At 34.2% G+C, this 10,784-nt stretch overlaps 1 protein-coding gene across 2 annotated transcripts in view; it reads right to left on the bottom strand.

The window, feature by feature from the left end:
- The window catches only part of vill (villin-like), a 23,454-nt gene extending 12,771 nt beyond the window's left edge, over nt 1–10,683 (bottom strand). For both annotated transcript variants that reach the window (XM_051097982.1, XM_051097983.1), the window contains exons 1-6: nt 10,242–10,683; nt 4,063–4,199; nt 1,807–1,915; nt 1,604–1,678; nt 762–955; nt 568–676 (exon numbers count right to left, since the gene is read on the bottom strand). In XM_051097982.1, the coding sequence (XP_050953939.1) occupies nt 568–676; nt 762–955; nt 1,604–1,678; nt 1,807–1,875 (447 nt within the window). In that variant the 5' untranslated portion in view covers nt 1,876–1,915; nt 4,063–4,199; nt 10,242–10,683. The remainder of the gene's footprint in view (nt 1–567; nt 677–761; nt 956–1,603; nt 1,679–1,806; nt 1,916–4,062; nt 4,200–10,241) is intronic.
- Nucleotides 10,684–10,784: the final 101 nt, after the last annotated feature.

Below are 10,784 nucleotides of genomic sequence, written 5' to 3'. Positions count from 1 at the left end.
GCAAATCTTCTAATGCGCTTTGACCACATTTATAATTCAACCCAAGCGTAAGCTTGTCTATCTGTGTTTCTGTAAAAACAAGGGTTTTCAAACTGGGATCTTTCAAAATAAATAAATAAATAAAAGCAATTAATATTAAATGAACTCATGCATTTTAAATTAACTGAATTTCTTTCTTTATATTTATACAAAGTCAACTTTAATCATTGGCTTTAGCTTCGGTACCGTAGCAGTATAAAAGCTAATTATTTAATTTCTTAAACAAATATTATAACACTACTATTTTTTATTACTATAATAATACTACTAATATGATTTTTTTTTTCACATGAAAATATACAATAGTTGACTTTATCACTGTCACAAATCTCCAGTTCTCACTGAAAATGAGTGATGTTTGTTCGCTTATTAACATATTCTACTATGTGGAAGATGTGACTCATGAATATTAATTAGGGTTGGTGACTATATGCTCCTGTAAGATTACAGAGCAATCATTAACTGTTAAATATTAATGAGTTGAGCCTCTGAGCTCAACTCATCTGAATCCCTGATGCTGCAATTCACCTCTCTTGCAGTCACATGCTTCGTTCCTTTGACGTGGAGCAGGCGCTTAATGTTATACATGTTGGACTCAACGTGTGTGAATCCTGATCCTGCACCGCCTTTTTTATATCTACAGGAAACAAGAAAGTGTAGACATAAATCAACCGTCATGGGATAGGTAGGAGCAATTCCATGAATGTTTTTCTTTCACTCACACAATGCCATTCTTGAAGTAGCTTTTGAATTTAACCGATTCACTTCCCTGGACCTCCCGATATTGAACCGGACTGCCACCGAGACACCCGTCCAGTTGGGTCACATAGATGGCTGCAGCTCCCTGCTCGTCCTGAGAGGATGTGTTGCCTATCCAGTAGTGGATGTCAGTGGATTGTGCAGCGCTGCTGCTCACCTGAATGACACATGCCAAAATACATGAGTACAGGCATGTGTTTAAAGGAATAGTTCACCCAGAAATTAAAATTCTGTTATTTACTCACCCTCATGTCGTTCCAACCCTGTAAGACCTTCACTCATCTTCAGAACAGAAGATAATTTTAATGAAATCTGAGAGCTTTCAAACCCTGCATAGACAGCAACGCATCTACCATGTTCAAGGCCCAGAAAGGTAGTAAGGACATTGTTAAAATAGTTAATGTGACACCAGTGGTGTCACATGACTTTATTCAACATTTTCTCTCAGATTTCATCAAAAATATCTTAATAAGTGTTATGAAGATGAACGAAGGTCTTACGGGTTTGGAATGACATGACGGTGAGTTATAATGTCAGAATTTAAATTTTTAAGAATGTAAGTATCATTAGTGATAATAAACTAATAACTAAAAAAAAAATCTAAAAATAAAAATAAATTAATTATAAATAAAATTAATTTAAACTCATTAATAATAATAAAGATCAATATATTTTTAATTTATAATTAGCTATTTTTATTTATATAAATATTTAATAATAACTAAAAAATGTATTTTTAATAATATATATAATAAATTACCTAAAGAGTATGTTTGTGATTTAGATTGAATTCCAGAATACTTACACTGAGAATAATGTAGCAGTCACCTTCAAAAAAATTTCCATATGCCTGCTCTGGGACAGGGACCATTTTCATTTTCTGTAGAAACATAAAACAGAATAATACATTAATATAACATATTATAATATACATTATATATTATAATAAATGTTAAATCTGACTGTTAAAAAAGTGCCCAATAGGAGAAAACAACAGTGATTTCTTACACTGATGGTCCAGATTTGCAGGCCAGGTTTTCGCTGAATGTTTTTTAACACATCCTGGGCTTCCGTCATTTTGCTGGATTCTGAGAAGAAATCTTGAAGCTCAAACGATCTAAATTAAAACACATATTCACAGCATAATGCATCACAACTGACAATGAAACTTCAGTTGTGTACACTGTAAAAAACAATTTGTTGAGTCATGTTAAAATAATTTGTAACCTGTCTGCCTTAAAATTTTAAGTTCAGTCAACTCAAAAAAAGTTTATTCAACTTGAAATGTTAAATTATAAGATATTTGAGTTGAATCAACTTAAAATTTGAAGGCAGCTGGGTTACTTACCCATCTGTTAAGTTTAGCAAACACAAATATCTAAGTTGTTACTTAGTCCAACTTAACATTTCAAGTTAACTAAACTTATTTTAGTTGACTGAACTTAAAATTTTAAGGCAGCAGGGTAACAAATTATTTTAAGCTGACTCAACAAATTGTGTTTTTTATTTTTTACAGTGTAGGAGCACATCTTTGACACTGAGAATCAAAAATGTACCCGAATTCAAGCTTGTATTATAAAGTATAATATAAAAAATAATTTTAATATCATGTAATTTTACAGAAAAACATTGAACTATATTTAAAACGTAACACTTATGAACATATATGTGACCCTGGACTACAAAACCAGTCGTAAGTAGCACAGGTAGATTTGTAGCAATAGCCAACAATACATTGTGTGGGTCAAAATATTTTTTCTTTTATGTCAAAAATAATATTAAGTAAAGATAATTTCCATGAACACTTTTAGTAAAGTAAATACATCAAAACTTAATTTTTGATTAGTAATATGCATTGCTAAGAACTTGAACAACTTCAAAAGGCGATTTTCTCATCCTCAGATTACAGATTTTCAAACAGTTGTATCTCGGGCCAAATATTGTCCTAACAAACCATACATCAATGGAAAGCTTGTTATTCAAATGATGTATAAAAAATGACCCTTATGACCCTTTTGTGGACCAGAGTCACATATTCTATTTAACATAAAAATGCAAAAATTAGCATATTATTATGACATAATGTGTTTCACTACGGTGTCACATTTCAGTTTTTAATTAAATGTTATGACAGATCTTTGCAAATGTGAAACACCAGTATGAATTCTTTTATACAAGGTGCTTCATCACTCATAACACTGGGTGACGAAGAACAGATGGTTTATGAAAGGATGATGAAGAGAATATGTGTAAATGTTGCTTCCTCTAGAGAATCTGTACCACTAATAAACAACGCAACTCAGTACCATGACAACAAATGGATTTCAAGAATCTGCTAAGTAAACACTACTAAAAACTACTTTTTAGTGCATCAAAAAGCACGAGTCACTTTTCACATTACAAACTATGTGGAAATATTTCACAACTCTGGAGTCAGATGCTTCACCATCCATGTCCAGCTAATGACTTTGCTTCAAAATCCATTCAAAAATTATATCCAGGCAAGCTGTGATGCTTATTGGGACAAATAGCCTATAAATAAGTAGCACAGTGCAAACAAACAACTACATATCAGCAACCAGCAGCTCTCTCATAAAACCCAATGTTAACAGTGAAAAGAAATGCTGACCTTTCATAATCACAGCGCAGGTGGAGCATGAACACACAAATATCACAAAGAACAATCTTAGCAGGATGTAGAAGACAGCATCCCAAATAAAAGAAAAAAAAACTAGTATTTAGAAGTCTAAATAGCATTTAATCTCTCGTGTGATCGTGTTACGTAAATAACATTCATCTGATTGCTCTCTGACAAACAGCTCATTATTAAAGAAGCTGCACTATCTACTGTACAAACTGTATATTTAATAGTTTTGTGTGCTTTCTGTCCTGAATGACTGGTTTTCCTCTCTGTTGACAAAGATTTTAAACAATAGTCAGCACGGGCTTTTCCATAATCCTAATCAATGAAATGGATTAGTCTCATATTTCCCAGTTTAAGTTTAAAAATGCAGGATCTTTTGATTCGTTACAACAAATTCATACATTTCTGTTCCAACATTCTGTCTAAAACACAACAGAGTAAAATTTTCATCAATGAGTATTAAAGCAAATGTGCTTGTATTGCAAGAAGCAAAATACATTAAGATCAAATTTGAATCTGGTTATGTAAGTCAGCATTAATAATGTAAAACTTTGGCACATACTGTATCATAATTCTGAGGAGTGTATATTATCATGAGAGTTTTAGTAAGTTTTTCTTACCTGTATGTCTCGCACAGAGGTATTGTTCAGCGTGGTAATGTATTAATGAGTTGTGACGAATCTCTATGAGTGGTTTCCTCTCCCTCTGTACATTGTTAATGTGTGCTCATCAGGGAAGGGCTTGTTTCTGTCCAGCCCTACAGGTGAGAACACACCTTAATAGCCACACAAGACTTTATATGGACAAGAACAGCCCTACATAAATAAACCTTTAGAAACAAACTAACACAAAAGACAGTCATTGAAGGCTAAAATTATACATGGTTGTCTGTTTTGTAATTCCAAAATGATGACATGAAAAATAAATAAATACATTTTAGAATTAGAAGAGTTTTATTCATGGTTTTACAAAAAGTGCCAAAAGGAAATAACACTTTTATTTAGTAAGGATGCACTGATTAAAAGTGACAGTAAAGACATTTATAGTGTTATAAAACTTACATTGATTTATTTATTATTAATAAAACTATTATTTATTAATTATAAATAATTAAAAAATGTAAAAAAGGTAACTGCGACTTTGTCTCTCGCAATTCTGACATTTTTTCTCAAAATTGCATGATACAAACCCGCAATTCTGACTTTTTTCTCAGAATTGTGATATAAACTTGCAGTTGCGAGTTATAAAATCAGAATTGTGATATACACTCACAAATCTGACTTTTTTCCCAGAATAAGGTAATATAAACTCACAAGCCAGAATTGCAAGACAAACAAACAATTTTTTATAAACTTAATTCTGACTTTTATGAGTTATTAAGTCAGAATTGTGAGATATAAACTTGCAATTCTGAGTACATATTAGTCTTTTTCCCCCTCAAAATTGGACTTTATATCTTGCAACTGCAAGTTTATCTCACAATTCTGAGGAAAAAAAGTATGAATTGAGTGAAAAAAGTCAGAATTACAAGATGTAAACTTACAATTGAGAGAAAAAAACGTCAGACTTGCGAAATACAAACTCGCAATTGTGAGAAAGGTCAGACTTGAGTGGAAAAAAGTCAGAACTGCGAGATATAAACTCGCAACTGAAATAAAAAAGTCAAAATTGTGAGACAAAAACTGGCAATTGCAAGAAAAAAGGTCAGAATTGAGTGAAAAAAAGTCAGAATTGTGAGATATAAACTCACAACTGAGAAAAAAGTCAAAATTGTGAGATACAAAACTCAAAAAGAGTCAGAATTGAGTGAAAAATATTAGAATTGTGAGATATAAACTTGCACTTGCGAGCTATAAAGTCAGAATTGTAATATACACTCGCAAATCTGACTTTTTTCCCAGAATAACGTGATATAAACTCACAAGCCAGAATTGCGAGACAAACTCAGTTTTTTATAAACTAAATTCTGACTTTATAACACAACATTATGAGTTATTAAGTCAGAATTGTGAGATATAAACTCGCAATTCTGAGAACATTAGTCTTTTTTCCCCTCAAAATTGGTCTTTATATCTCGCAATTGCGAGTTTATAAAGAGTCAGAATTGCGAGATATAAACTCACAACTGAGAGAAAAATCAAAATTGTGAAATACAAACTTGCAATTGTGAGAAAAAGGTCAGAATTGAGTGAAAAAAGTCAGAATTGCGAGATATAAACTCGTAATTGCGAGAAAAAAGTCAAAATTCTGAGACAAACAGTCGCAAAAACCTTTTATTTTTACTCAGTGGTGGAAACACACTTTTTTCCACCCTCCAGTTTTTGAATGTAAAGAACAAGCTTGGTTGAAAGTTAATTCAGCCAAAAATTTAAATTATATCTTTATGTTGTTTTAAACTTATATGAATTTCTTCCATATGTTTTACAGAATAACCTGGTGAGTAGACTTTCAGTATAATAAAAGTGAATAAACAGTAGGGACTGAATGTCCAGAATGACAAAAGATGACCATAAACATAATTTATAAGTAACTTACAAGACTTTTATTATATATTCCAAGTTCTCTTGTTTTTCTGAATTGTCAGATTTTTTCAACAAATCACTATATTCTGGTGTGAATGATTCATCTGCAGCAGTTTAAGCAGCTGTATGTGCATTTTTTTTTTTACCTTGAAATGACACTTTCAAAGTCATTCTGATGGACTTCTAATGAGGCAAATGGCTTCTGTTTCTTTTCCACACTACCCCAAAAGTCAGTTCTGGGCAGGGTTGCCATGTCACAACAAAATCCACTCAACTGCTACTCAAAACTAGCCCAATCGCATTTTGAAAAGAGTCCCTCGATAAAAATTTGGGGGTAAATTACGCAAGTTTTGGTGTGGACATGAAAAACAACCCACGGCAACAGAGTTAAGGTTGCCCAATTCCGTGGGAAAACCACAGACTTGGCAACCTTCTGGACTTCTGGTTCATTAGCCACTATAGGGAAGAACGACATGCAGTAAACGATAAAACTGTTTTCAGAGTTCATAACTAAGATAATACATTAAAATAAAAAGCTTAAAAGCATCAGTCAACATTAAAATGAGAAAAGAGACCAGGCCATTATTTAGATTTTCTAATTTTGTGTTTCACAGAAGAAAGAATGCCAAACGTGTTTGGGAGACATTCGTTTTTGGGTGAACCAACCTTTAACATGAAGTTGGAATCTCATTCATTATAACATATTCTCTCTGTTATATAAAACAAGCGTGTTTGAAGTTGGCGGAGGTCAGGAGAGACTGGTGCGTCTCTCTCCTGCTCTGGATTCCCCTCACATCAGCTCTGTGTCTCAGTTCTTTCACGCTCAGATCACAAGGAACGCTTCAGACGGGAACGCCACACAGACACTCAGGAGAGCCAGAGAGAGGAGACAGTGATTAATCTCTTCCACTCCAGCAGATGGGGAGACTGAGCGAACAAATCCCCTGCGAGAGGCTCTTGGACAGATATCAGAGGCTTCCTATGGCAAACGGCCCATCAGCCACTAACAAATAAAGATAAGTAAGCGGCAAAATGCTGCTTCATTAAGGTTTAGAGAGACTTCACCTTAATTGCAGGCCAGAATGCCACTCTGAGGGAGAGGGGAAAAGGTGGGAGAAACTTTTAAAGTCTCAAATCATTGTGTGTGCAGAAAAACAACATTACATGAATAAAAGTAGAAACGGAATTAATAACAAGGAACAGCTTCTTTCCCGAATGATAACAGCAGCTTTACTGATTAAAACTGTATATCCACCTGTATGTCTGTCTACAATATCCATCTTTCTGTTGGTTTATATACATCTCTATCTGTCAGTATATCTATGTAACGTTACCTACTTGCATCTTTCTATCTGACTATATGTATATATATTACTCTATCTATCTACCTATCTATCTGTCCATCATGTCTCTCTTTATGTATGTCTAACCATCTATATCCATCCATTCATCCATCTACCTACCTAATTAAACATTTATACAGTACATCAACCTACTTTTTTTTTTTTTACAGTATCTACAGGGGCGTTTCCTCTAAGGAGCCAAGGGAGGCAGTGTCTTCTCAAAATATTGGATGAGTAAAAAATACGTACAACAAAAATAAAACAACGCCAATATTACAACATATAACATTATAAACCACTTGTTTTTCCAAAGAAACATTGTCCATCACCGACACCAGCAGGTAAAGTTACAGCGGGAGTCTGCGGGTCTCTCGCTTCACCTGAGCCCATTGAGTTTTAAGAGACCCCCTAAAATAAAGTGTGTGACCTGAGTTTGATGGTGGGTTTGATGAAATTCAAAGTAAATCTTTAATCTATCATAAGCTGTAGGTTAAATACAATATGAGCAATAATTGTTAATAATGAATTTATTATTGGCTTGCAATTGTGTGATAAAGGGCTAGAGGGTTTGCACTTACCTCGTGGGATGTGTGGCCGTATTGGCGATACACGGATGTAAACAACAGCAGGGATTGCATGGTTAATGTACTACTGAATATGGTGTTCTGTTAATTTATGCTGTCTAAACCATGGGGAGAAAACGCATGGACGCTCCTAAATCATATATAGAAGGACTTAGTAAGAAGGAAATGGCACAATATTTTGACAAACCAAAATTAATTGGTGGTAAAGATACATACAAGCAGCTAGTATTAAAGGGATAGTTCACCAAAAAATGGAAATTAGCCCATTATTTACCCTCCAGGCATCCTAGGTGTATATGACTTCCGTCTTTCAGATGAATCCAATCAGTTATACTAAAAATTATCCTGGCACTTTGAAGCTTTAGAATGGCATGGGTGGGTGCTTGTCTTCATCAGTCCAAAACAAGTCTAGTAAAGTGCATATATCCATAATAAGAGTAAATAAAGGCCTCCTGTAGTGAATCGATGCATTTTTGTAAGAAAAATACATGTATTTAAATGTAAGAATCACTTTAATCTAGCTTGTGCCAACTGGTTCTACACAGAAGCAGCTCTAGGCAGATGATGTTGGACGTCGGCGTAGCGCTTGCACCGGTGAGTCTTACACAAACCACTATTTGTTTACAGAAGCAAAGAAAGCAAAGTTTCCTTACTTTATCAAAGGAAAACCAGTCTCCTCTTGGTTTATATCGAAATCCTCCAACATTTTTCTTTACAAATCCTCAGCGTTCGCATTCGTCACTTCTGAGTGGCGCAACGTCGACGTCCTACGTCATCTGCCCAGAAAGGCTTCTGCTTATTACCAGTTGGTGCAAGCTAAATTAAAGTGATTCTTATGTTTTAAACATGGATTTTTTTCTTACAAAATGCATCGATTTGCTACAGGAGGCCTTTATTTACCCCCTGGAGCCATGTGAGGCACTTATTATGGATGGATGCACTTTATTGGACTTGTTTTGGCCTGATGAAGAGAAACACCCATCCATGCCATTCTAAAGCTTAGAAGTGCCAGAATAACTTTTAATATAACTCAGATTGGATTCGTTTGAAAGAAGGAAGTCATATACACCTAGGATGCCTGGAGGGTGAGTAAATAATGGGCTAATTTTCATTTTTGGTTGAACTTTCCGTTTAATTAAGATATTAACCTAATATTTCACCTAGCTGAAGGGAAATGATAAGAACAAACACAAATGTTGTCAAGATTCTTGCCTTGGAAATCCTGGTTCAGTTTGGCCAACCACAAACGACTTTTGTTTTGTTTTTTTTGCACTCTTCTCTTTAATTTGTTACAACTTTTGGCAGTCTACAGTACTCCAAATGTTTTTCCCAGTCTGACTGATTAGTACAACCCAAAACATGACAATAACTGATTATTTTCAGCAGCAATTATCAGCAAAATATACAAGTTTTGTTCGGTTCAGTGGCACTGTTTACACTCCAATTGATGGCCAATTGATGGCGCGTCATGAAAACACTCTATAGGTTTTAAATATAAGATTTTACCTCTAACTACAAAATCAAAATATTTTTTTTTTCTTAATTTCCACCCACTCAGTTTGAAATTAACTGCTTTTTTCTCATAAAAGGCATTGAATCATTTCAGTTCTAATGCTAAGAAACTCAATAACACTGGTTAGAGAAACAGGGTTTGGGCAGAACTAATTATGTTTGTTATGTTTTATGAAGCAACATGTGTCCAATGCAATATGCTGGTGGTACAGTAAAACCTTAATTTTACGGCATTACTCAAATAAGCATTCAACACTGCATAATAAGCTACCTTTAGGATTTAAGAGTATTTTCCTCACTGGCGGCATAAAACGGTGTATATGACACACACGCACATAGACAAACATTCATAACAATAGTAAAGCAAACAAATATGACTCATATCCACAGGAGGAACCTGACATGAGAGAGCTCATATTCAGCTGTTCCTTTCATTCAATGTCCCAGAGACACCTTAGGCAAACATTTCTCGGACAGCACCCAAATTCAAAATGTAATTTTATACTCTTAAACACAAACTGCTGTGTTCATCTCCAAGAAGCCAAACACACAATCCATAAAGCTGAAGGTCATGTGATTCACAAAGGTTCCCAAATACCATATTTGGACATTCTGAAGTTAATCATTGAGAACAGGAATTTCTAACTGAGCAAATACATTGTAAAACTTAATCAAATGTTGGTCTGGTTTTATGTAAGTTTAATGGCTAAATCAAACGGATTACATTAGGTTACACCAACAAAAGAGTCACGTCAGGTCAAACTATTTTACATTTTAATTTTACAGTGTAAACGGAGACATATGAAATATTTGTGAAATACAGCAAAAACCATCTTACCTTTCTCAGACTCCAGGGTCAACCGAAAAAGAAAATCTCAGCTTTTTCCTAGGTTTTACCTCCAAAAATGACTATTTACTGTCACAAGTGGCCTTTTGGTTCCTGCTCTGTAAGTGAACCGCTTAAAGTTCGTGGCAAATCATGCAGCAAACTAACCGAGCGCTCAAAGTTTGCTCATTAACTACATTTCATACAGCCCACACTTTTTTGCACTCCCTTCTTTACACAAAATCTTGAGAAAAACCAAGCGTATTTAAATTCATTGCACTGTAAAGGTCCTGTACAATAGACTTACTGTGTAATGGCATCCCAGCATCCTTTTGGAGTATAATGCACACAAACTGACACAAACATGTGAGGCATTTTTCATATTGATTGCATCTTTTATTTTAATAATGACTAGTATTAATTTCAGATCCTGACGTATTGGATTGATTAACTTTAGGCTTTTTTCACAATATATGTTGTATTATTAGTTCAAATCACAGTTGGGTAATAGATGCAAACGTTTCGTTTGAACACTTATACGCTATATTTTCAAAG

The sequence above is a fragment of the Labeo rohita genome, chromosome 24 (assembly GCF_022985175.1).
Source record: "Labeo rohita strain BAU-BD-2019 chromosome 24, IGBB_LRoh.1.0, whole genome shotgun sequence".
In the NCBI taxonomy this organism is placed as follows: Eukaryota; Metazoa; Chordata; class Actinopteri; order Cypriniformes; family Cyprinidae; genus Labeo; species Labeo rohita.
This window is presented reverse-complemented; position numbering and strand designations above follow the sequence as displayed.